Here is a 27,343-nt window from a genome sequence, read left to right on the forward strand (position 1 = left end):
CCAAACATGTCCTCACTGCATCAAAAGAAGCGTGACCAGCAGGATGAAGGAGGTGATTCTTCCCCTCTACTCCACTCTCGTGAGACCACCCCGCTGTCCTTCTTTCAGCTCTGGGGTCCCCAACGCAAGGAGGGGTGTGGACCTGTTGGAGCAAGTCCCGAGGAAGCCACAAAGGTGCTCAGAGGGCTGGAGCACCTCTCCTGTGAAGACAAGCTCGGTTTGTTCAGTCTGGAAGAGAAGGCTCAGGGGTGAGCTTAGGGCGGCTTCCAGTACCTAAAGGGGACTTACAAGAAATCTGGAGAGGGACTTCTTACAAGGGCAAACTTGTGATACCAACTGAATTTGACTTATTATTATCAAAGACAAGCCCTTTGAAGTCTGTGGAAATAGATAGCTCTCTAGCATATCTTTGCAGTGCTCTGAAGTACTGGTGAATCCACTGATTTTGATTTTTTTCAGTCCAGTGTTCATGAAATCGCTTCATGAGGTAAGTAATTCTAAGGCCCAAGCAAATGCTTGTTTCTTTTCTTACGGTCACCCCTTAGGTGGCACTATTTCAGAGGAGGTTACAGCATTTGTGCGTCTACACCTGAGCTTCACTCTCAACACCATCCCGGAGATTCTGCTTTCTGTTTGGAGGTCTGACACTTCCCCTTGTCCAGAGCATCCAATTCAGGTGCTCCTCCTGTGAGCACTTGTTCTGCTTCAGTTCGGTAAAGCTGAAGCGTTTGGGGACCAAAAAGTGGAGGTTTACATCTCCCCAGAATTCTTTTAAATGAAAGAATTGGTGAGATCTTGCACTGTGAGTTCATTAAGCAAATTCTGGTTGAGCTGGGGCTGAAGTGTGATGATCCTTTAATAAATGAAGAAAACAGGCACTTTTGAAATTGGAGGAGTTTATCAGTCTAACTTACCGCTCTAAATTACACAGAAAAGGCGAAATGTCGTTATCTGTTATACCTGAGTTCAGCTGCTGTCTGCAGTCAACTCGCCACATGTTATTGCAGCTATGCATCCTTTACTTCATTTATGTTTTGAGGTCTTTGCTGCTCTTGTTTAGGAGCAGGATAAACTCCATTGCCCAGAGGCTATTAACCCACTTGCACAATTGCATGCTTGACTGGTGGTGTAGATCCCATTTTATAGCATCTAGTATGGGACCCCCTTGTGTCCTATGTGTTAGTGATAAATAGGTGATATCTTCTGGTCTGAGCTGAAGGGGCACCTGGATCCTGCCTGCTGTGACTTATCCTTTCTTTAGCATTAAATGGGGTGACTCCAGTAAGTGCTGTTTGAGAGGAAGGTGCTCTTGAGTAATTCAGCCCTTGGGAGCTGTCTACTCAGCAATAACACAAAGCAGCTTGTGCATTGGTTGTCATTGTCACTTGCGTCAACTCACCTCAGGCTGTGTTGAAGTTCTTATGGAAAGAACCTGAGAAAATTAACACAACTAATTTGTAAATAAGACTGAGATTGGCAATGTGAGTATTTTTGTTTCTGGCCATACTGAATAACATATTAGAACAATACTTTAATTCTAACAGGCTGTGAACACAATTGTGCAACTTACATGCAACAAACAATACTAAGTCAAACAGGTTATTTGTTATTGTCTCATAAGCCACATGTTTGCTGTGGTCTTCTGTGTACTATCAAAGCATGAAGTACAGCTTAATGTCTTGTTCTTCATCTTACCCAAATCCTTTGAAGAGATGCTCTGAAACTTGCATGAAGACTTTTAATTTCTTATGGATTTCACCATCACTTCAGATTTTGTCACAATGTTGAGTCAAAAAGGGATTATGAACGATTAAGTTTTGGGATGTTTTGCTGGGTCATGTAAATGAAGTCTGATATTTAGAAGTGATATTAGAAGCTTTTGCTTAGGGGGTTATGAAGAACAAAACCACTAGTAATTTCAGAAATAAAGTTGGACCCTGTGGATGGGCTAGTTGATCAGAGCTCAGATCAAAAGGTGCCTTTGGCTCTTTATCCCAGCACATTAGAAGCTGGCAGTCTTGCCATGCTTTTCAAGCAGATTCTGAGGGCCTTTTCCCCCTTTGCTTTATATTCAATGATTGTAGAAACCCTATGAGAATCTGGAGATATCACTAATTATAAATCTCAGCTTTCTGTAAGATGAAAGTGACCGAGTCTGTTAAAAATTAATCTGGAATTTTGGTGACAAATAGAATTCTCCTGCTGTCAATGGAGAATTCACCTTTCCAAGGGGTTGCAGAACCTGTGCTGATGCTGCTGCAAGCAGTCTGCTCCTCTGCCACCCCAGGAAGCTGTGTTCCAAGTTACATGGATAAATTTCAGTGTCTGTGTGACTCCAGACCTCACATCGCCATGCAGCCAGTACTGCCAAAGGTTTCTGTTGTTATAAGGGTATTGGTGAAATATTATCTTGGCTTCTGGTCTGTGGCTTCCTGACTTCTGACTCACTGCTCATGATGCACAATATCACATTATCAAGTAGCTTCCTACCATTGTTGTGCCATGCCCACTTTTGCATGGGAGAGCTTTTAGCTGGATTTCTTTTGTCTTACGATGCACAGATCCACAAAACCCTCAAATGTGGATGTTGTGGAAAGGGTGGGAGTTAAGTGGGGAGCATGGCATACTGTCTAACTGGATGGGTAACCTGTGGTTTTGAAGAGCTGGAGAGAATCCACTATCATCAAACCAAGCCATAAAATGACTTCAGAGCCTGAGCTAAGTGATGCAATGGCTGTTGTGCTCAGTCTCTTGTAACCACACAAGCTGAACCTCTTCTTTCAAATCGCTTCTTTCAAAAGCGTTAACATATAATCAAGCTGAAGTAGATTTCTATTGTAAAAAGACTGCTCCACACCATAAAAAAGCAAACTAACAAAACCCCATAGCTGGGAACTCATCCCACTTTTCTGCATAAAGGGTAGTACAACCTACAGCAAGAACTTCTATGTATACAATGTCCGGATCTATGGAAGAGCAGACTAATTATGATGATAATTTGAAACTTTATTTAAGGCAATTTTCTTCTACAGGGCAGTTTGAATAGTCAGATATTTTCATTAGGAATGAACACCAGATTTATCAACTTCTTTATTTTCCATAAGAAGTCCTGTTCCTTCAAAAAGGGGTTTTCTGCCTGACACAGAAACTTGGGGAATCTAAACTGTAAAAAAATCAATTTTAAAAGAACTTCAGCTGAAATTTCTTGCTGTTCAATAACAGTTGGGTTTAGTGATTTTTAAAGTGTTTAATGCAATATCTGGCTTCTGTCACATTTTGTTTCTTTTTTTAATGGCACTAGGTACCTTTGTTATTGTGTGTGGAGTGCTATTACAGAAAAATAACGTGAAACTGTTCTAAAATGAAAAAGAAATTGGACTTGATGATTTTAATATGAATTTTAAGGTATTTTGGAAAAAGAAATCATATATTTTAAAGTTTATATGAGTTTCTAATTTAATTGAAAGCAACCCTTTTACTAAAAAGCATTTCAGTACAGATAACTCCTCTTACCCCTTAACATCCCTATGTTACAGAAAGAAGAGAGAAGAAAAACTACAAACTGTTTTCCTTAACTATTTGCCACTGTCCACGAGAGCCAACCTCCACACCGCAGCTGTAATTCATAGTGAACTTGGTGAAAACCCTTGCAGTTGTGCATCTGGCTGGAGGAGCTGGTGGGAGCTGGAAGGCCATTGTTTGGATGTTCAGATCCCTCCCCTTGATGCTGCCAAAATGCAGGAATGGATTTTAGGAGTAGAGAAAGTCATAGTAGATGTCGGTAGTTACAACGTTTTGTTGGGTCTCCTGTAGTTTGTGAGGGATGTAACTTCCCCAGGATATCCCTCTGAGTGTGGTTATTTGAAACTTACTACTAGTGGATAACTGCTTTACTTTGGGAATAGCTTGTGCTAAAATGTTTGACCCATCTCCTGCTTTTGCCTAAATCATTGTGGTGTTAAAAAAACCCACCTTTGTGGTACAGGGTGAGCACATAATTTGTACTTTTGACATCAGTGGGAGGTGGAGCTATGAGTCAAACTATACAACTCTTATTCCCTACCTCAGCTGGTTGGAAAATAGTGTAGTCCAGGAGCAACTGCCAGCTGTAAGACATACAGACTGGACCAGTATAAGTGCTGCCTTTTATGAAACAGAGATACTAATGGGATCACCAGCCTATTCACCTTCGGTAAGAGAAAATCAGTGGTGGGCAGGAGGATCTGTTTGACTTTTTTGGTTGAGATTCATCAAAAAGCAAATGCTTGGGGAATTTTGATCCTTAAATGACAAACAGGTCTGCAGTGTACAGATTATCAGTAAGAGCAGCTGACTGGTAGATGCTCTTGGCGAGATGGACATTTATTCCATCACGAGGAGGAGAAATGGTAGGGCCCCTCACTATTGCCATAGCAAACCTGAGTATAAACTGAAAACTAGGAACTGTCGACTGCTGGATTTCATCACTGGTGTCTCTCTTGGTTCCTTGTCCCCAGGACTGCTTCATCCGAGCAAACCCACACAGGAAAACTGAAATCAAGAGGAGGAATCATCAAAGTCTGCCCAGCACTGAAGATGAGGTACTGTATAGAGAGCAGCTTCTGGATTGCAGGGAGAGGGCTATGGGGTATGAACAATAGCTGTGCTACCTGCGGGCTTCCACCAGCCTTTCCTATCTCTTCCTAAGCTCAACTGTTATTATCAGAGGTGATATGTTTTAACAGTTAAAGAAATATTTGTTTCTTCTGTTAGTGTGCATTTCAGAGCAGAAAACATTCACTATGACTTAGGGGCTGGGAAGGTGAGGAAGGTGATGACACTGTGGTTTAGATGCTAGGCAAGGAAATGGGAGAGCTGGATTTTAATCTTGATTTTACTGTGACATCACTGTATGATGGTAGTTGTACCTTGTAACACCCAAGGCTCAGTCTTCAAAATTTTTTCCTTTGCCTTTTGGATTGTTCAGTTTGTGCCACTTAAAAGGATTCCGAACACTAATTTTTATAAAACTGATCTGGTAAAAGGTGTTGGAAGGAAGAATAATTGGGTTTATGCCTTCGTATTTTCTTAGTACTTCAGCCATCTCATGAATAAGTTTTCTCTAAATTCCTGGATGGGAGATATGGATGAGACTGAAGCTGTATCTGGGATGAAAAATTGAGCTTTCAGCAATTTGAACCATCTACTCCTGTCATTCTCTCTATCACCAGGAACAGTGCGGCCAGAAATTCTGCTGAGGTTGATGGGTTTCTTCCAAACCTGCCGGTTTTGGTCAAATGACACTTTCTAGGAGAAAACTGTTGCGTTGAGAATTTTTCCAGTGGGCTGTAAATACCATCTGGTCTGGTGAAGTACTGCTTTTGAGATGATTAATCTGCTCCTGTCAGGACACCGGTGTAGCAAAATTAGAGGCACACAAGGAGGTCCTAAGGACAAAGTTTTTCAGAAATCATGGTGCTGTGAAGATGTAATTGCTCCTTTCATTTTAATTAATGGAAATACTGCTTCTGTATGTAGTATTTTACTTCTGGTGTTCATCAAGATTGTCTTGTTTTTCCTGTAACCAAGTATAGGGTTGTGTGTAGGTGTGATGGGGAGTGGAAGGAGAAAACAAAAAATGGAGAGGGTTGTGGAGCCTTCAAGCTATTCCCTTACAGAGCCCTACATTATGGAATGTCAATTTATTGCTGTACTTCAGTGCTTCTCCTTAGTAACTCAATCAGGTCAGCCTAGGTTTTTTCCATGTGAACGCACTTTCATTTATTATGCAAAAGTCCTGCATAAGCCAGAGCATTCTGAACCTGATTTTGCATACGTGCATTCATATGCAATTATAACTTTTATTAGTGCTCTTTTGTGTTGCATAATCTAACACACTGGCAATTTCACTCTCATCCTAGCAAATGTTTAATTTGATTTGTGTTTGCAGCTTCTCATCTTATGAGAAATTTTTGAGATTTTTGTGATTTGTGCTGTCTTCAATTCTGTTTTTCCTCCAGCTCTTGTGTTATGTACATCTATCAGTTCTGTATGTTGTGGTAACGTGGTTTCCTTGTGATTCATGTAGACCTTACCTATGGATGAAGAATGCTTACCCCGAGTCTCTGATTTCAGCCTTCTTGCTGGTGAAAAGCTCTGGTGTCCCACAATGGGATGCTCACTTCATGAACCATTATCTCCCTGTCTTAGTTATTTATTTCTTTTTAAGGGTCAGGCGTTTCGGTATAGTGCAAGATGTTATGGCATTACATATCCCACAGCCAGACTGGCCAGTAACAGTGGTATCTTGATTGGGGCACTATAAAATGCTGGGTATCTGCCCTGTTCTGCAGTAATCATCTCCTTCGACCTGTTGGTCATGCTACTTGTGATGCAGCCCAGGGTACGGTTGGCTTTCTGGGCTGTGAGCACACACTGAAGCCAGCTCATGTTCAGCTTCTCATCAACCAACACCCCCAAGTCGTTTTCTTAGGGCCTCTCTCAATCCAATTTCTGCCCAGCCAGTAGTTGTGCTTGGCATTGCTCCTACCCAGATGAAGGAACTTGCCCTTGCCCTTATTGAGCTTTATGAGGTTCACACAGGCCCACTTCTCTCCAGCCTGTCTGGGTCACTCTGGATTCCATCCCTTCCCTCCAGTGTGTCGACTGCACCACACACTTTGGTGTCATTGGCAAACTTGCTGAGGGTGCACTTGATCCCACTGTCCGTGCCACTGACAGATGTTAAACAGTGCTGGTCCCAGTGCCAACCCCTGATAAAACACCACTTGTCGCTGGCCTCCGCTTGGACATTGAGCCGTTGATTGCAACTACCTAGCCATTTCCCTACCCACCCAGTGGTCTGTTGATCACATCCATGCCTCTCCAGTTTAGAGACAAGGATGTCATGTGGGACAGTGTCAAACACCTTGCAGAAGTCCAGGTAGATGATGTCAGTAGCTCTTCCCTTACCCACCAACACTGTACCCCCATTGCAGAAAGCTACCAGATTTGTCAGGCACAATTTGCCCTTAGTGAAGCCATGTTTGCTGTCACTAAACACCTCCTTATTTCCTATGTGCCTTAGCATAGTTTCCACAGGAGGATCTGCTCCATGATCTTGCTGGGCACTGGGGTGTGACTGACTGGCCTGTAGCTCCCTGGGTCTGCCTTTGTTTCCTTTTTAAATATGGGAGCTGGGTTTTTCCCTTTTCCAGTCAGCAGGAACCTCACCAGACTGCCATCAGTTCTCAAATATGATGGAAGCTGACTTAGCAACTTCATCCCCCACTTCCCTCAGGAACTGTAAATACATCTCATTGGGTCCCATGGACTTGTGCACCTGCAGGTACACCAATGTACCTAAAGAAGCTTTTCTATTTGCCCTTGGCATCCCTGACAGATTCTATCAGAGCTTTAGCTTTCCTAACCTGACCCCTGGCTGCTTGGACAATCTCTGTGTATTCCTCCCAGGCCGCCTGTCCTTGCCTCCACCCTCTGTAGGCTTCCTTTTGGGGTCTGAGCTTGTCCAGGAACATCTTGTGTCAAATAACAAGATAGAATTTATCTCCAGAAATTGTCTCGAATAATGGATAGAATGTATTCACTGCATTAAGAAGAGAACTGCCTTTGCTATAGGATACGCTTTGTTAGTTATGTATTTGTTAATAATGAAGGTATTTTTCTCACTGTTCTGCAGCCAGAAGTGCCTCAGTTGTGCTGGCTTACTGTAAAAATTATAGGCATGAGAAACCTCCGCAAAGCAGATGTGTGTAAGTATCATTCATGGCATGTTTCTAGGCTAGCAAGAAAATCGCTGTCACCCTAATTTAATACTGTTGTACACCTGTTGATTGGATGATAGTAATGTCTCAGGTTTTTTGGCAGAAGAAGTTGTGTCTGTATTCATTTTCATTTAGACTCAATTAGAATAATTTAGAAAACATGTAACACTAGAAATTAAATAGAACTGAAATTCTGTGTCAGAAAGGAAGCATTCCTTCCTTCACAGCTGCTCCATGATATTTCTGTTTTCCTTAACTCTGTAGTCACCCTTTACCCAGAGGCTGCCCATTTCCCATCTGAAAGGTGCACCTCAGGAGAAATCAGTAGCTGTGTTGGGTGCTGCTGTGTTTGTCTCTTCATTGCTATATCACTGTGGATGACTTGTGCACCACAACTAAACCCAGGTCACAAAATCCTCAAAACTAAATTCTTCAGTGCTTGAAAAAGTAAAGCTTCAGGAACTGAAGTTGTATGTGAATTTTTCTGGAGCCTGGCAAATACATCAGAATAGAAGTAAATGTCTGAAGAGCTGGAATGTTTCATATCAGTACTGTTGAAATTAAATATTTTGGCTTTTATTTTTTGTTAAATACAGTTAGTGGTTCAAAATTGGCTTTTCTTTGGACTGAATATAAATGTAGATGTAAAAGTTAAATAACTCTAAACCCAGAATGTTTTCCTATGGGTCTAATGAAATATTCAGGACTCCTCAGAGGTTAATCTTTTTCTCTCTGGCTGGGCAAAAGAAACAATAAGTAAATAGTGCTGTACTAATTGTGTATCTTTTTGTTAACACAGTGAGCCAGACTGACTGCTATGTCAAGCTGTGGCTGCCAACAGCTTCGTGCCAGGAAGCCCGAACGAGAACTGTGTGCAACAGCAGAAACCCTGTCTGGAATGAAACTTTCTTCTTCATGATACAGAGTGAAGTAAAGGTAGGACCCGCACTTGTGATAGTGAGCAGATGCTTTCTAAAGGGCGCATCTTCATTTGCTGCATTCAGGGTTTTTAAGAGAGCCTTGAGGCTCACACAGAGGCTTGAACTCAATTATACTGAGGAAATGATAACAGAAAGATACAGAAAGCATCTGAGACAGCATGAGATGCTGTTTCCTATCAGCAAGTAAATATGCAAGCCTTGGTATGGATTCTCAGTTGCCCTGACTGTACTCTGTCATCTTCTGAACATAGAACCCCATGAATTGAATGGGAGGTTTTATAAACTCTTTAGAGGATTAGGTGTATTTTCTTGTATGCACTGTGAAGGCGTTTTTGCTGTGCTTCGCAATTAGTCTGTAGTACTCGCTTTATGCAGTAATAGTGGTGCTGTTTGTAAATTGTAAGAGGTACCATAACTTAATGCTGTGTTTTTCCAAAATTAAAAATATCTTTAAATACTAACTATTCCCACATTAAACAGGCATATTTTCAAAAGCCTGATAAGATATAAGAAATCAAACTGTACATCTGATTTACAAACTTAGAAGAAAACCATGCCTATCCCATGCTTTGAATGACTGTAAACCCAGAGATTATGGATCATTTGGAATAAGGTTGAATGCTTCCTTTTGTCTCAGAGTAGATGTAAAAAACCTGTTAAAATGTTTGTGGAGTTAATAGAAATAGATTGGCAGTCAGAGTGAGATTGAAACAAGCTCTAGACATGGGGCCAGCTTCCTATGGCTTAATAGTGCCGCATCTTCTCGTGCTGCTAGGGGTAATGTAAGCCCTTAGGAATCGCAAGGGGAGTCACTACAATTTAAATCTTGTTAGAAGAGTTTGCTAATGTGTTTTACCTTTTGTTTTAAAGGGCTGAGAGTTTCCTTTCTATTATGGCCTCCTGCTGATCTGCCAGAATTTCTCAAAATACCGATATGAATTCACAAAGGGTCTGATGAACAAAGAGCATGTGTAATCTCTACTCTGTCCAGTGCATCTCACCAGCATGAATGTCATTTATGCTGCCTTTCTTTCGAGCTCTTATTCATTACAAAGTCAGGGCCTAACCTAGAACAGGTAAATCATCAGATTTGGCAGTCTGAGCCAAGGGGCTCTGAAATCCTTGCTGTCACAGCCGCCTGTTTGCATTGAGCAATACTGCATGCTGACTCTCGCTAGATCTTCCTTTTAGGATCAGTAGGCCTGGAATGTGGCATTTACATCCTCCTCTGCCTCTCTCCTCAGAACATCCTGGAGCTGTCAGTCTGTGATGAGGATTCTTTAACACCTGATGACCAGCTTTTGACTGTTTGCTTTGATGTAGCTAAAGTCCAACCTGGAGAAAAAGTCCACCTGAATTTTGAGTTGGATCCAGAGGTGAGAAACAAAAAGATCAGTGAAATTAAGTAGATAGATAAAATAATACTCTTGATAAGAATTTGTCCTAAGTTACTACCTATATTAAACATTAGAGCTGTTCTCACACACAAAGGCTTTGTTAAAAGGATGTTATTAAAACACAAAGTTAAATGCTCAGGGTTTAGGAGGGATCAGAAACAGTCACCCCTCTCTTGTTATTGCAATTAGATGCAAAATGTCTTTTTTTTTCTTTTGAGATTTCAAAAATGTCTTTTGAATAAAACAGAGAGATCAAGATCCAAAAGTGAAGCAGCTGATGGTCAGGGATCTCAATGCTGTTATAGGACACTGACAGAGCAGGGATCTGAGCAAACCTGGCCTCCTTTCCGTGCCGCTGCCCTGACCCTTTGGCTGGTAGCTCCCTAGGGTAGCTCCTCTCAGCTTCACCAGGGCTTTTGTCCAGTGCTTTCAGACAATATGCTTGGTAAATGATTACATATTGTCATGAAAATCTCTCATTTCTTTCCTCCTTCTGACATCCAACAATTTGGTTTTTTTATTTTTAAACTCTCAGCAATTGTGATCTTGCTATAGGGTTGCAGGTTTCTTTTAGGGGGCCTGAGCCAGCACAGAATAGATATGGCTTGGTAAATCAGTATCTCCTCAGTATTTTATTCTTTTCTTCTGAATCAGATGGTGTGACCTAACAGTTTTATTTAGTCCATATGTCTCAAAGGATACTGTGTTTGCTTGTATTAAGGTGAGAAAAAAAGAGTTTCTTATGAAATGCTTGGTGGGTGAAGTTGAGAAGGCAGGTGGAGAAGTCACCCCCATCTTTTAAGGCAGCAGAATATGTACTACGATTACTTTCTGCAAATATAACACCTCCTCTGCTTGGAGGCTGTGTAGTAACAAGACTTTAGGGCTTTTTCAAGCTTCTGCAAGGGCTTGAGTTTACAGTTCTCAGGAATTGTGTGTGCTCTGTTCATTTCTAAACCACTGCATGAGGTAGAGTCAAGGGAACACTCCTGCCTGTTTTTTATGTTACTGTTGCTTTGGAAAGAGTTTATTAACTACTCTTCCAGAAAGCTTAATCTTCCTAAGGATTGCAATATACCTGCCACAGCTGGGCATGGCCTTCCTTAGAAAAAGGCTCATGTGACTTTTGAAATCATTTGGGGTGTGATTCAAGCCGTGAGTTAGCTCTGAGGCTTGTGCAGAGTTGGCTTAACCCATTGGTTTGGCAAGGTGGAAGTTGGGGAGATAAGACAAGGTGAGCTGGGTCTCAGGAATGCCTTGGTCAAGCTGTCCTTACTCAGATCATGACTTCTGCTCAGGCGCCCATGAGGCATCACATATTGTGGTCTGTACATGGATTTTTTAAACCATGTAGGCTTGCCTTTTTTTTTTTAGTGGCTTAGTAATGGACTATGCAGGGCAACCTTAATAATTGGTGTAATTGTAATTGCCACCTCTGCCCAAATGACTTCTTTATTCTGCCAAGGTATCTCAAAAGAAGGGCTGAGGCGGCTGGATGGGTAATGTCAGAGCATCAGGATTGCCTCCTGCTGTGCCTCTTGCTTATTGTGTCATCCAGCAAGTCTTTCTATTGCGATTCTCCAGGATTTTCACCCACAAAAACATGGAAGGGACTTTATAGAAATACAATTTGTGTGTGTGTACAACAGCATAGAAAGGATGGAAACATAAGGCAGGCACAATTAGATGTTAGGAGCCAGGATCTCATGAACATTGTTCATTCTGTTCTTTGGACACAGCTGGAATAGACTGTCAGTGAGTTTGGATAGTACAAACTGGTCACAACCTGATGCTTGATAAAGTTCGTCTTGCATCTCTGTAAGGTGATTGCTTTCTGAAATCCATCCCTTATCCTTCCATTATGAACTGCTGGAACTGCCCTAATTTTTATGAAATGCAGACTTTGAGAGAAATAAGCAAATGGAACCAAGCACTGCTGGGTTACATGCCAGAGATCCAGCTCTCAGAGAAGCCACCTGAGATGTCCCATTTACTGACACAAACTACTAAACACAAAAATACTCGCTTTTCACCTCTAGTGTAGTGATAATTTTACCTTGGCAGCTACATTATCAGACTTGGCACAGTTTTCACAGTCTCTTCACAAAGCTGAAGTATGCTGTGCAACCAGACAAAGGGGATATTTGGCAGTGAAGTTTAGTTTGTATGAATATGAATGAAAAAAATTACCATCTCTTGTCCAAAAGAGATTTGTATTTTCCACCAATCAGTGTTTTCCTCCATGTGGGTGATAAAGACCTTTGATATATGTTTGTGTGGTATGTCCTGGATTGGCTGTCCACCATACAAGCTGACTCAGCAAACGGCTGCAGTAAAGTAACGCAGGTACTCAGTTGCTCTCATGTTGTTGATGTGTTACTCTTCTATTGCTGTTCCCTGCTCTTATACTTCCCGTTTTTCACCTTGATTTGGCCCTGTGAGCTCTTTTCCTCCTTCCCCTTCACAGCTTCAGTCTTCCCTCTTCTCTCTTCTTCCCTTCACCCTGGCAATTTTAATTTTCCAAGCTGGGCTCTTCTTCCACCTTTCTTTGTTTAGTCACTCTACAAATTCTTCTGTTTTAACCCAGACATACTCACCACATATGTCTATTCATCCTCAAGTATGTTCTCTTACACCATTCACCTGTTATACCTCCCTTCCTCAGCATTGACTGAACATGTCTCATCCCACTAATAAATGAATAATGGGATCTTTCAACCCCTATTCCATGATAATCTCCTCTTTTCCTTGGGGGACAGTTGGTTTGTAAGCAGTAGAGCAGTGGAGAGACATGAAATGAAAGGGTGGCTAAAGAAAACTCCATCCAATTACATTATGATATAGAGGGTGTGGAAATAGCAAAACCTTGCAAGGGAAGTTTGTACAAAACCATCAGAGCTCTAGCAAAGGAAAAAGTTTGTTCTTTCATTTTCCTTAAAGGAAAAATCTTATTTTCAGAATCAGGAAGAACTGGAAGTGGAATTTCTACTGGATAACATGTGAGTAAAGCCTAAATGTTACCGAATTTGTCATCAGAAGACTATGCTTTAGAGGGAGTAGCAATGCAGCATTAGGAAATTGGCTCCATGTACCTGTGCTCAGATATTCCATCTCGGCGTCTTTCTCATGGTTGCTTTTATCTCCTGAATGTGGTGAAATCCCTTCTTGAGTGATAGTCTCACTTCACTTACTATTTATAGCTGAGGATGAGTGTTTATTCTGTAATTCAGCCCAAGGAAAGATGATGCTGACTGGGGGAGATAGGGGAGAGCAGTGTCCCTAGGAGCTATGGGACTGACCCAGGAGAGAACATGAGACGGACCTGAAAGACAGAAGTGTTAGAAGGCAGCTAGAAAAACTGAGCTCAAAGAACAACTTGTATTGAAGAGATCATTGCTCATATACCCACTCTTAAATAAAACTTTCCCTTTCTGCTTTTCAGTCCAGGTGTATCTGAAAACATCATCACTAATGGCGTACTAGTGGTAATAGTTTTATTTATTTTTATTCTTACGTTCTTATGATAGGGCAGAACTGAAGGATGTAGTTGGAAGAGCTATGCCTTTAGGCCTGAACTGTTTCTGTGACCAGTGATTTTATTACTTATCTCTTCTAGTCTCGTGAAGTTTCCTGCTTGGGAGTCCATGTGAATGAAATGAAAATTAAGAGCCCTTACACAAGTGAGGTTATTGATTTAAATTGCTTGTCACTACTTTTTGTGCTATGGGAGATGCAGCTGAATCTAGACAAATATTTGACCTGTTTCAGTCTCTGGGCTGCATGGGGATTGAGGTGTTTCCCATATTACCTACTTGCTAACAGTAAGAATCTTCTGGAGATGGTGTGACTGTGTAGCTTAAGGGAAACTGGAGGTGTCTGGGGAACTCAGAAACATCACTGCATTGTGGTGGAACAGAAATATTGTGATGAGAACAAAAAGTAAAAGAGGGGAGAAATAACTGTGAGGAGTGGAAATTCAGGGGTATGAATACTGCAAGTGGCATCCACTGGTCTAACCCATGCTCTCTATTGCTTGTCAGGGGAGAAGTTGCAATGCTGCACTGACCTTTCGCTACTTATTCAATCTGGCCCTTGTTCACACTGATTGTGAAGGAGGAAAAAGTTTGTGGCCCAAATTAATGTTGACCTCATGAAGGCTGAAACTTTACTTGGGACATTTTTATTTGACATTTTTCAGGGCTAGATGCAATTAACATTTCTCTGCTGTTTGCTGCTTGTTTTTAGGGAGAGATTTCACTTTTACGATGAAAGGATCCTATGAAGAAACCCAGGATGTTTCCATTGGTCCTCGCTGCAGGTGGGGAACCAGTGAAACCACCATGTTCCACTACATGAAGCACAGCCAACCCAGACTGCACATGAAGCCGCCAAAGGAGCATTTTTTCTGTGGTGTATGTTTTGCTTGTGGATGGTAATAACAGCTAAAGTAACTTTTGGGAGAAGCATGGTAAATTAGACCTTCTCTGGTAGAATTATACCTACGGGTTATAAACAATTTTCTCTTTATAACAATTCTTTTCCCCAACTTTAATTCAGTGTAGCTCAGCGGGGAAGGAAATCAATGCAAATCATTCCCTGGCTGTGCCTCTCCATTCTCTGGACTTGGGAAAGAAAGTGACAGTGATGAAAGTGAGTAAACTTCAACAGCATTTGGAATTATTTAAATGGGTGTAAGCTATAACTGTGTGATACCTGGTCCATTATTAATTTTGTTATTACAAAAGTACTATCTGAGTTGTACAGTCTCAGCTCTGCATGTACTTGAAAGTGTAATTCAGGGAAAAAGTAGCACGTTCAGAACTGCTGATTGCTTTAGAAGTATTTTAAAAGCAGGATCCAAGTGATGATTGTATGCAGAAGGCCTGAAGAGACTTCAGAAGAGCCTGAAGCCTTACTGTTAGACTATATATTGGAATAAATACTAATACTGTAAAACTTGCTTTTGCAAACTTTCAATTCAATTTAAAATTTATGGTGTTTTCATTCTTTATTCTCAGAGTGAATCTTATGAGGTGTCTGTGAAGGAAGAAGAGAGGTAAGTCATTTCTTTCAAATGATTACCTAGGCCACCTCCTATCCTTTCATAGTATCATCCTTAGATGAAAGGAAGTCACAGCTTAAACTAGCTCATTTAGAAGCAAGGAAAGAAGATTGTAATTAGTTAAAGACTAAAGTATAGGAAAGGGTTAATAAAATGATACATATTTTTAAATTGGTTGGTAGGTAGTCATGGGGTATAACCATTTGCAATGCTTTTCTTAGCGCTGATGCTTCCCAATTTTGATGTTTAAGAATCCTTCTGTCTTGAAACCTTTATCTATAATGTATACACATTTATGCATAACACATTTCTAACATGTTTCTAACACTGTTATGCGTTCACTGGTCCTCTGCAGGTCATTTTTCAGCGGAAAAATAGGGCAGTAATTAATTTATTGACTGATTTGCAGTGATTTTCTGAAGGGCAATATTACCCCCTAGTGACTTGTTTCCTACATTGCAAGCACTCATGGCAGACATGATCAGAGGTTTATACTGCATATTAATTATAAGTAACAGAAGGGAAAAAAAATTGCCTTTTGGCTGAAACCCAAATATGAAATAGCTGAAGACATGATTCTGGTCTAAAATCTCCACACGAAGGAAGAAATACAAGTTCTGTGATATCTATATACCCACTTTCATTTGCAAAGGAGAACCCTTACGTATATGGAAGTAGCCTTTCTTTAAACTGGTTCATTGTTGCTGTTTTTGCTTGATTTCTTGAGCAGTAGCTCTAAAAATGGCTTACAGGTAATGTGTCTTGTTCCGTTCTTATGCTCTAGTTGCAAGAATTTAGATTTGCGGTTGGGGTTTGACCTATGTGCAGAGGAGCAGGATTTCATTTGTAAAAGAAAGAAAGTGGTCGCTGCTGCTCTGAAAAATGTTCTTCATCTAGATGAAGACCTGCAGGAGGACGAGGTATGTGGAGGCAGCATCTTAGGAACTTACAGTCCCACTTTGAATGAATTAGATGTGATGTACCTCCATGACTACTGTCAGGAGGTCAGTTACAGCTCCTTTGATCTCCGCCAACCTCTATCCTCACTCAGGACCACCTAAAGAATGTATTTGTTGAGATTAATGTATATATAAACAGGCTTGGTGAAATGTTATTGCTTGGACTGAGACCATTTCTCCTTAGTTTGGCTCATCCCTCTTTTCCTGCTGTTGCACAGCAGAGAAGCTTACAGGGGAAGCTGCAGCTCTCCCTTAGCACACTGGTAGGAATGGTTTTGGTTTTGGTTTTCTCTGCTGCTCTATTATAGTCAGGATCTTAGAATGTGTTTTGAGGGAAAAACATGAGGAGAAATGAAAAACATCAGAAGAGACTCTACAAATCTGAAAATAGATTGTGCCATACAAAAGCCATGCTTACAGCTTCTGGTTTACCAAGGCATTGCTGATCAGGAAGCTTTCAGTATATGCTATGTCCCACCAAAGTTTGCAGAACTCAAACACACTTAAGGGTCATTGTGAAGAGGGTGAATTGAATCCAAACCTACCTGAATCAGGGAGTTGATATTACTTTTTCTGCATGTCCATCACTGCTCTATTTCATCTGTTGATGAATGACTCTATGACTTTGTGCGTTGAGCAGGTGCCGGTGGTCGCAGTCATGACCACAGCAGGGGGAGTGCGGTCCATGACGGCTATGTTTGGCAGTCTTCTGGCTCTCCAGGACTTGGGTGTTTTGGACTGTGTTTCATACATCAGTGGTTTATCTGCCACCACGTGGTAAGAAGAGTGAGGCTTCTGCTGCTGTTTGTATTAGCAGAGTGATAACACGGCGAAGTGTATTGCCTTGCAGATGAATTTTACTCAGTCATGTTGGGACTTCCATGACATTCATGGCACCGCTCAGTGCTGTAGCTCTTATGCTTCAAGCTACAAGAAGCAAACTGAGTGAGAACTACCGTACTTCTATAATGGTACTGATGAGTGAACAAAAACTAGAAGAAAAGATCTCGAGCCAGGATGGTTTACCTGTATCTCCCTGAAGTTCAGTGTTGGTGACAAACCAGCCCACAGCTGTCCTGTGACTTGGATATGTGCCTTTCTGCCACGTCATACATTATGACTTCTCCTGGGGGCTGGACTTGCTCCTGTCCTAAACTTGGTGGCTGATGCAGAGAATGTGTGGGAAACATGATCATTTTTTGATATCCATTTCTCATTTCCTAGTTACCTGGCAGAAAAGGCTCCTATGCTAAGATGGGGAGTAGAGGTGTCTTGGTGTTCCACTTTAAATGAAAAGTGGTTATTAATGGCCATCAACAATGGACTGAATAGGAACTGGTAGACCAAAGAGCTGGCATTTTCTTGGGAATGAAAGAAATGGTGTCACTTCCTGGGGGAGGAATAAACCTTTTGATTGCCAGTGAAGGCAAATCAGATGTGCATCATGAGCCAGAGAAGATGCTGCAGATGTGCAAGAGAAGCAATGCAGCTGAAATCACAGGGATTTGAATCTCTGAAAGGGCACAAACCCAGTTCCCAAGCATGCTTGAGAGCAATGAGAAAATGAAAGTAGGGAAATGCTGTTTTTCTTCTCTTTGTGTAAGCCTTGGTTTATCTGGTTGCATTTAACACTTCAGGAATCTTGTTATATTTGTCTGGCACAGCACTTACACAGCTCTGAAAAGGAGAAGTTAAAAGAAAAGCCCCGAGAAACTTTGAGTGTCATGCACATGATGTTGACTGCCTTTCACAACTCACAGGGTTCTAGGGCTTTAAAACATTTGCCTCTGGAGAGGTGCTCTAAAAAGATATGTGAGGCAGAACTAGAACAAGTGGGGTGGGGATGAGAAGAGATGGCCAGAATCTGCCCAAACTGGGAGCTGAAACTTCAAGCAGACTGGCCCTGTGTGTGCCAGGAGTCTGAAATGACCTGCTGCTGCATGGCCAAGGAAGGGGAACTCCTGCAATTCTCTAGGGCAATGTTTGCTGCTAAAATCCTGCTTAACATTTCACACGGTGTCTGGGACAGCTGAGGGACTGGCCTCAGACAGAAGTTGCAGCTTGAACCTAGACAATCAAAGGGTAAATCTAGTGAAAGTTTGTGTGAAGTTATGGGTGTTGCTTTATTACTCTTGATTCTGAGAAGAAACAAGCTAGGATGATTTTTAATGCATGCTTGCAGCATAAATATTGTTGTATAGTCTAAATGCTGCCTGAGCTTTGAACTGTTCTTCCAAGGTAAAAGTTGGAGGGTAAGAGCATTTTGTATGTTGTGAAACAAAACACCGTTGTGTGGTATAAACCCATGAATTGTCAGGTACTCCATGATGAATCCCAGCATGTTTCTTTTTACCAGGACCATGGCAAAGTTGTATGAAGATGCAAATTGGTCACAGAAGGATCTCAGAGGGCCAATTGGTGATATCAAGGAACATGTGATCAAGAACAAGATGCACTGTTTCTCACTGGGTCATATGAAATACTATGAAAAGGAGCTTTGTGAAAGAAAGCAAGAGGGGCACAAGCTATCCTTTACAGATTTATGGGGACTCTTCATTGATTGTATGCTGCATCATCAGGTATTATATATCCATCACTTATTCCAGAGGATTTCTAACTTTTCATGTTTAAAGTTCTGTATTCAGTAATAGGAAAAGCTCTCAAAATCTCTGAGGGGTCTTTCTTTGGCTTTTTAGAAGAAAAATAACACAGTAAGCCTAAAGTGTAAGCATCTAGGGTAAACGTCTGAGCATGTAGAAAGCCAAGGTCTTAATGAAACTGATTTTCCATCTTTAATTTCAGATCAAGTGAGCACTCTATTAACATACAGGGGAGAGGTGGCTCTGACAGAGCTAAGTTCAGGCATAACAATATATAGCCATACCAGCAAAAAAAGCTTCATTGAAAGAAATGGGCTCTGGTTGACTTGTCTGCAGCACCTCCAAGGTAGCTAAATAGCTTTACCTTTCCTTAAAGCAAATCAGACAACTTTCTCACGTTTTCATGCTGTCACCTATACCAAAATTTCAGGAAGCATCAGTGATAAAGGCTAATGACGGATAATGCATGAACACATTTGTGTGGTCAAACAACTGAAGTACACAGAACAAAACCTGCTGGGATTTAGGAGACGTTTCATTGGTAGTCCATGCTTAGATACCATCCATATGTCATATTTATCTTTTACAACAACTTCTGTTCTTTATAAACAGGGAAGTACTCAGAAACTCTCTGATCAGCAGCTGGCAGTAAATCAGGGACAGAATCCACTGCCCATATACCTGTCCCTCAATGTCAAGGATGACTATAGCACTTTGGATTTTAAAGGTAATGATTATTATACACACTTCTATAAATCTGAGGAGTTTCCTCTTACTGTAAGTCCAATCTAATAAATCTTTTAAATAATTTCTTTTACCCCTGTCTTCATGTCTGGGTTCTGACTTGGGTGAAAAACATGTCTGCTGATACTGTGGTATGGAGACACCTGTGAGGGGCAGAGATGCCATTTGCTGGGAGCCTTGAGAGCCACCACTGTTGCTCTTTCTCTCTTGTCCCCACCTCACACCATCTTTCAGCTGCTGGTGCTCCTCAAAGGCAGCAGTGTCCAAGAGAGATGTGAGGACCTGGGGGAGGAGGGCAAGGAAGGGATGAGAAAAGATGTGGAAGGGGTGAGAGTGGGAGGCAGCTTCAAGAAGCCAGAGAAGGATCTGAGGAGGGGCAGCACTCTGTGCACTGAGCAGTGATGCTGTTCACTAGCCATTTCCACAGCATTTTCTGGCCCAAACAAAGCAGGTGGTCCTGAAACTGAACCTGATCATTTCCTTCTGTGTGCAGTCTGCAGTCCCGGCATGTTCAGCCAAGGTTTGGGTGGGTTTTAGTCAGTGTTGTTTTAGCTTCACAAGCTGGTGACTACGGGAGTCTAAGGATGGATGGTAGCTTATGTCATTGCTGACTCAATAACACCTTGTGCAAGACCTTAGCAATTGGTTGACTCAGCCCCAATTTTTGCTCCTATTACAAAAATGGACCTGAACCCCCAAGCTGAATGGATTGTCACAGTGTTAGTGGAAGAGGTGAATTTAGCTTTTGCATTCACCAATCTAACATGCAATATATTGAAGGGCACCTGTTTGTTTCAAAACACAGTGGTTTGAACTGTCCATCACCAACACACTGAAGCTACAGGCCTTGTTCCAGCTTTTGATTCTCTATGCTGTTGTTTTTACGTGTGTTCAGTGGCTATAATGAGTCCTTCTTGATGCCTTATTTGCAGAGTGGGTGGAGTTCACACCGTACGAGGTGGGTTTCCTAAAATACGGGGCCTTTGTTCGTTCGGAGGATTTTGGTAGTGAATTCTATATGGGTCACCTCATGAAGAAGATCCCTGAGTCCCGCATCTGCTTCTTGGAAGGTGATTTACTACCTGGGAAAAACATCACCTTTATAAACCACATAGTTGGCTATACAGAGCTGTCATCTCATAACTGCTGGTCTGCAAGTAGCAATAGTAGTACACTAGATAGTGTACCTGATGTGATTTAAATCTTGTATGAACCAGCCAAAAGTGACAAAAGATGAAACAAATTCTTGAGGCAGATACAATTAATATCCTCAACTTAAGCTAGACCAAACCAGAACACATGCATTGGAACTGATCTTTAAAAATATTTTTAATCACAGTGACTTTTATAAACAGCCAAGTCTCTAAAATGGCCTAGCTATAAGCCAGATGTTATGTGCAATGGCATGGCATTTGATAGTGCTGCTAAAATTAATAATCTTTCACAACTAAAACAATGCTAATTTAAACAGCCACAGAGACTGAATCCAAGTAGGTTGTCATAGCTGTGCTCTAAAAATTCAAAGCAGTATTAAGTATGGCTTTTTCCTTTTTTTTATAACTTTCAAGGCACATGGAGTAATATATTTTCCCAGAATTTCATGGATGCTGTCTACCTCTCGGGTCATTCAGAGGACTTCTGGCATAGGTGGACCAGAGATACTGAGTATGACATTGGTTGGTTATTTGGATTACTTTTCACTTGCATCTGCATTGTCTTCATGCCTCTCCAAAAATTTAAACCCTGACATTTGGTAAAGGGTTTGGTTTTGTGTCCTATTTCTGGCATAGCAAACACCACACCTTTAGGAATGAAGGAAAAATAGGAAAGAAACAGTTGCGATGGAAAACAGGAAAAAACATTGCACTGCTCTGTGCAACATCCCTGGGGAGTTTTGTTAGTCATGGGAAGGTTACCAAGAGTCCTTTGGGGCAGGAGAGGCCGTACAGGGAAACAACAAGGTGATGCTGTGACACTGAAACCCATCTCTGCCCCGAACAGTCTGTATGTCGATGCATGCACTTCATCACAGATGGGGCTGTAGTGGTTTGACTGCCCAGTTCCTCTTTCTTTGTTGTTATTAGTATCAGAGAAACACACTAAACAAATGCAAATATATACCCTCTTCTCATTCTTCCTACAGAGGAAGACCCTTCTCTGCCCAAGAAGCCTCATGAACAGGCGACTTGCTTATCTGTTCCCAGAGGTTACCTTTCCGGTACACTTCGAGAAATGATGACTGGACGGCCAGTGGTTTCCACTTACCATAATTTCCTCAAGGGCTTGCAGCTACATAACAAGTATTTAGAGAATGAGAGGTTTTGCATGTGGAAAGGTAATAGTAAATTTTTCAAGATGGATCTTTGAAGATGAATTGAGTGCTGATACTTGCTGAGGACAAATATTTGATGAGTTTTAGCATAAAGGCAAATTTTGATGAATATTATTTCATTAATATGTCTGTGGAATTGTTTTTTGCTGAGCCCCAGATGATTTAGTGCTGGTCTTAGAAAAATCACAGGAGGCTTGCTTGTATGTTGTTCTTCCTAGGGAAAGCTGCAAAAGAATTTACTTCTACTGAAGCTAAATAGCCACAAAACGAGTTGAAAAAGCAGCTTAAATATAACACTCTGGATGAAACCAAGACTCGGGCCTGTTTCCTATCAATGTACTCAGAGTTAAGCTATAGATGCTAAAATTGTGTGAAGAAAAATATTTAGCTGTGGTTGCTTTGCGTGAAAGGGCTGTCTTTTCATTCTTTCATTGTTATGCTGATTTTGGAGGAAAAAAAATGGACTTGGTCTTGCAGTAATTAATTGATAAGTTTTTGACTTTCAGACACAGTGCTGGATTCTTCTCCCAACCAGCTGAACGAAAGGGATGACTACCTCAAGCTGGTAGATACAGCTTTCTTCATCAACACCAGCTGCCCACCCATTCTGAGGCCAGAGAGGAAAGCGGATGTCATTTTACACTTAAATTACAGCGGAGGATCACAGACTCTGGTGAGGTTTTGTAGTAGTGAACCTTTACCTCAATCACTCCAACACCTGAATTTACAATTTTTCAGTTCTCAATTATCTCCCCTTTTTTTTTCTTTTTTCTTCTTTCCAGAAAGTGGTCTGTTTTTTATTAAATTAAACGATCATATCAGTGGTACTACTCAACACTGTAACCATAATGTCTCTGTCGTTATCAGGACTATTTTCAGTAGCTTTCTGGGACTCACTTATGGATACAAACAAGTAGAAAAATACCTATTCTGAGTATCTGTGCAGATTTGTCATTGTGTCACTAAGTTCCTCAATAGTTAGTTAAGTAACTTTAAAAATACAATTAGCTAATACATAATCTTGCTGGTTTTGAATGAAAGGTTGGAATTTTTCTTTTATGTTTGATTCTTGGTGTTCCCGTAAATTTCAGTCAGGTTTTTGATTGGTTTTTTTTTTTTTGGTGTGTCTGAAGAAACACTGAGGGCCATAGATGATGGAATAATGTAATTTATTTGTAGGAGCACATGAAGACACTGATTGTTAGAAGCAGTGAATGCAAGCAGTCAAGAGCCTGTGATCTCAGATACCATGTGTGATCAAAATTTCCTGACCCAAATCCTCTACTAAATCAATAAATCACAAAAATGAATGTCATATGAATTTCAGAAAACAGTAATATTCCTTAAAAAATGTCCGGTGTTAGCAAATCAAACAAATTTCTATTACTGAGGATATATTAAAATCAGGAGTGTATATTTGCTCCAGAGCATAGTTAGTCCTATATGTAATCATATAAATCAATCACAGATGATTGCCTAATGCAGAAATATATCAGTTATGGGGCTTAGTAACCTTACTTCAATCTCTCTTTGTGTTGCAACTCTCTTCCGTTGAACCAGCCACTGGACCTATTCTCAGAGTACTGTTTAGAGCATGAGATCCCATTCCCCAGCACAGAGCTGAGCCAGGAAGACCGGGAACACCTGAAGGAGTGCTATGTGTTTGAGGACAGCTTAGAGGCACCAGTCTTGGCCTATTTCCCACTGGTGTGTGACACCTTCCAAAAATACAAGGCACCGAGTAAGTTAACAGCATTAATCAACCATTTTTTTTAGCTTGTCACATCCATTTTATCCATTGAATTTGTTCCTCTTCCAAGAGGCTGGTAAGCTTCTTACTTGGCTCAGTTATCACATTCCCAGTCCCGTTGTGATGAACTACTAATCCATCACAACAGGCCAGTTAATCAGGGATTGGACTGAAGAGTTCCAGAATCAAAAACCATGAATAGCTGTAGCTTGAGGCAAACCTCCTCATCTGGCATCTGGAACAGTTTGCATTCCCTTAATGATAAAGGGCAGAGACAGCTACTAAGTTACACCCACTGGTAGCTAACACTGTTCCTTGTAAGGAGATGTTATGTTTACTCTGCTAACAAAGCTAGAATCTTCTCCTTTTATTATGTGAAAAGAAATTGATAATACAAAGTGCTGGAAAGAGCCAATGAGGCAAAGGATTTGCCAGGGTAGCAACCACTTTAATATCTGTCATTTTTTAAAAGTTATCAGATTATATTCTTTATTTTAGCAATAAAATAAATGGTGATTTTTTTTGTTTCATCAGAGAAACTACTCAGCAAATTCAGTTTCAGTTTACAGATACTTTTGCATGCATCAACTCAAATTTCCTTGTTGCTAATTTGGTATGATCCAGGAAACTTTCATCAAAAACTGAACAGAAATCCATATACCACTTTATTGGAAAAGAAGTCATGTAATTCGTCATCTTATTTGTCCTGCTGTATGTGCTTAATATGTCAGCTTCCTGAGAGGGAGAACCAGTTGGTAGTCGAGGAGCTGTCATATCACTACTCAATGGAAAAGTTAAAAATACAAAATTCCAAATCTGCAATAGTGAAATATTCTGATGAAAACTTCAATTTAGAGAGGAAAGTATTTCACATGGAAAGGTTGTACTGCCAGTCAATTCTGGATCAGCTGTGTAGTCAAGCTGTGAAGCAGCGGATTTCATGAGTGCAGCAGATGTAGTCTCTATGCAGTAAGTAAATACTGAATAGTTTCCCGAGACAATTCAGTTTCTTGAGGCTGTTACTGTGTATTTTGCATTGCCTGGTAAGAGTCTTCCTCAGTGACACTGCTGTGTTGAGCTTTGCTGTATTCTTGCTTCAGATGTGGAGCGCAGTCCTTCAGAGATGGAGGAAGGAAGAGTAGATGTGTCCAACTGCATTGCTCCCTATGGCACTGGTCTGCTGACATATAGTGAAGAGAATTTCAACAAGTTGCTGAACCTGTGCAGCTACAATATCCTGAATAATAAACATTTAATTCTTCAGGCTTTGCGAACTGCAGTGGAACGAAAGAAACATTTAAAAAACTGTTTGTCACCTCAGTCGTCTAAACTCTCTTAAAGTACATTCTGACTAATTTCATCAGAAAGAGATAGATACACATATTTTGGTAGAAAGAGATATATACAAATATTTTGGTAATGGACTAATAAATATTCAGGAGATATAAATCCATGCAGCATGACCATCCAAGTTAGCTTGCTAAAAGGAATTATCATGTATTTTACTTAGTACTGTGTGTGAGGACTGATGTTGATTCTGCCAAGTCATTGACAAATCATGATTACTTTAAAAAAAAAGTTCTTGACTGTTTTAGGGAATGGAAAGGCAGTTGTAGAGCTATGGGGTCCTATTTGGATATACAGCCATATATGAATGAGGTTTCCACCTCATAAAAATCTGTGCCAGGTTTGGATGCAAATCTTGGTGGTGTGTGGCCTATGAACACATAGCAAAGATCAAGCAAAGCTTGCCTTGCGCACAGATCCCTGCATGTGACGCTAAGGAGTAAACCTGATTCCAGGAAAAGGAAGGCTGAGAACTGAAGAATGGAACTGCACATGATGTTTTCTGTTTTCTCAGTATCCATCTGTCAGGCAGTAGCCTAACCTTCGGTGAATTTACCTGCTTGGCTGTCATTGCAATGACTCTTCATTTCTGAGGGACTACTCTGGAGTGATCAACATGTAACAGCCTGATTTTTCTGCCAACTGCCTGACAAGAATCATCTGACTGCATCCATTTTTGCTGAACTTCTCTCTATTGCCCACCAAGTAGATTTTGAAGCTGAGGGTAGCAGTTCAGCTCAAAACCTACACCCAGTGGGTTTGATAAAAACAGTTTTAACAGACTTTGGCCATAAACATGTCTTCATTTTTAATCTGCTGCTGGCTAGCAGATGTTTTTGATTGCTTGTGATACTCCTTGACTTCTGCAATCTTATGGTGGCCAGTGTTATTCCTACTACTATTTAAAACATCAGGAGAGTGTTCATGAGATTTTTCATACTTATTTTAGATAATTGTTTATTTAAGAAAATATATTTAACTGTCATTCTTAAATCTTATTTTGTCTTGTATATATCAATATACATAGCGTGTAATACTAAGTACCCATGTGTAATCTTATTAAAAATAAGAATCTTTTAGATGCAATCATTGAAGTACATTGTTGTTTTTCTTTTATTAAATTCTATGGACTTGGTTGAGCTAGTAAGTTGACCTGATGAAAAATGCTTCTTGCTTCTGATACCAAGAAATCAATTACTGAAGGAACAAAGGCCTCCATGAGATTTGCTAATGACCTTTGAGGAAGAATGAAAGAAAAGGTCCCACTTTAGCAGTGGAAGATGGAAAATGGAAGGAAACTCTGCTTTTAAGAGTGCAGATGACTGGGATGATAATGAGAGGTTTACAAATCCAAATTCTGTTCTTTGCAAACATTAAGGTATTTATTCAGTAACACAGAGTGCAGCACTTGGCAGTGGGTTGGAACTAGATGATCTTAAGGTCCTTTCCAACCCTAACTATTCTATGATTCTATGTTTCCATGTTTTTATTGGTCTTTTCTGTTCCCCTTTGCAGTCATATCATTCATGACACTGGTGTGACTATAAAAAAAAGGAAGTGCATCAACCTCTATGCTGGCCTGCATCACCTAGCAGCTATCCCATCAGCCTTTCCTGCAATATGAATCAAATCAATAAAGTTTCCCTCCATGAGAGAAACTATTGACAGTAACCTTTGCATCTCCTTTTCACAGATCTAAGGTGGTGAAGTCCAACAAGTCTTTTTCTCAGTTACTGGTAAACCTTTCATTTTCTCTGCCCTCTTAACCAGGAAGCCAGTTTTCCACCTTATTTTCTTGTCCTTGATTAGGTTAATCTGGTGTTATGTCTCACCAGTAAAACAGCAGTAGTCTTCTGTGAGCAAAGAGGAACAGGAAGATGTCATTGTGACAGCTCAGATGTGTTCATAAGTTTATTTTTAAAGAATAATTATAGAACAGTTTCTGTTGGAAGAGACCTTAATGCTCATCCAGTTCCAACCTCCTGCCATGGGCAGGGACCCCTTTCACTAGAGCATGTTGCTCAAAGCCCTGTCCAGCCTGGCCTTGAACACTGCCAGGGATAGGTCATTCACAACTTCTCTGGGCACCCTGTGCTAGGGCCTCACCACCCTCACAATAAAGAACTTCTTCCTAATGTCTAATCTGAATCTAACCTCTTTTAGTTTAAAACATTATCCCCTGCCTTATTGCTACAGACCCTGATTGAAAAGTCTGTCCCCATCTTTCTTACAAGTTCCCTTTAGGTACTTGAAGGCTACAATAAAGTCTCTCTGGAATCTTCTCTTCTCCAGGCTGAACATCCCCAACTCAGCTTGTCTTCATAGCAGAGGTGCTCCAGCCCTCTGATATCTTTGTGGCCTCCACATCTCTCTTTGTACTGGGGGCCCCAGAGCTGAATGCAGGACTGCAAGTGGGGTCTCATGAAGGTGGAGTAGAGGTGGAGAATC

The 27,343-nt window shown here is 40.9% G+C and overlaps 1 protein-coding gene across 1 annotated transcript; it reads left to right on the forward strand.

Annotated features, from left to right (window-relative positions):
* Positions 1–482: 482 nt before the first annotated feature.
* LOC134172471 (cytosolic phospholipase A2 epsilon-like) lies at positions 483–25,933 on the forward strand. The gene is made up of 22 exons (XM_062635565.1): positions 483–487; positions 3,537–3,781; positions 4,441–4,580; positions 7,679–7,751; positions 8,563–8,699; positions 9,949–10,080; positions 13,060–13,100; positions 13,544–13,586; positions 13,718–13,781; positions 14,347–14,513; positions 14,659–14,751; positions 15,120–15,157; positions 15,948–16,083; positions 16,763–16,899; positions 18,479–18,701; positions 19,335–19,449; positions 20,399–20,536; positions 21,035–21,142; positions 21,610–21,801; positions 22,305–22,471; positions 23,359–23,539; positions 24,649–25,933. Exons 1-22 carry the CDS (start codon positions 483–485, stop codon positions 24,885–24,887), a joined length of 2,814 nt encoding a protein of 937 aa, XP_062491549.1. The 3' UTR covers positions 24,888–25,933.
* The last annotated feature ends 1,410 nt before the right edge of the window (positions 25,934–27,343 follow it).

Source organism: Pezoporus occidentalis, unplaced genomic scaffold (assembly GCF_034315485.1).
Source record: "Pezoporus occidentalis ecotype Australia unplaced genomic scaffold, CSIRO_AGI_Poc_V1 ctg46, whole genome shotgun sequence".
In the NCBI taxonomy this organism is placed as follows: domain Eukaryota; kingdom Metazoa; phylum Chordata; class Aves; order Psittaciformes; family Psittacidae; genus Pezoporus; species Pezoporus occidentalis.

What these genes read in the sequence shown, in the direction of transcription:
- LOC134172471 (XM_062635565.1), top strand. An exon ending in TCACTAATGGCGTACTAGTG is followed by an intron (nt 13,587 to 13,717) that starts GTAATAGTTTTA and finishes TATCTCTTCTAG; the next exon opens with TCTCGTGAAGTTTCCTGCTT. An exon ending in AAGACCTGCAGGAGGACGAG is followed by an intron (nt 16,084 to 16,762) that starts GTATGTGGAGGC and finishes TGCGTTGAGCAG; the next exon opens with GTGCCGGTGGTCGCAGTCAT.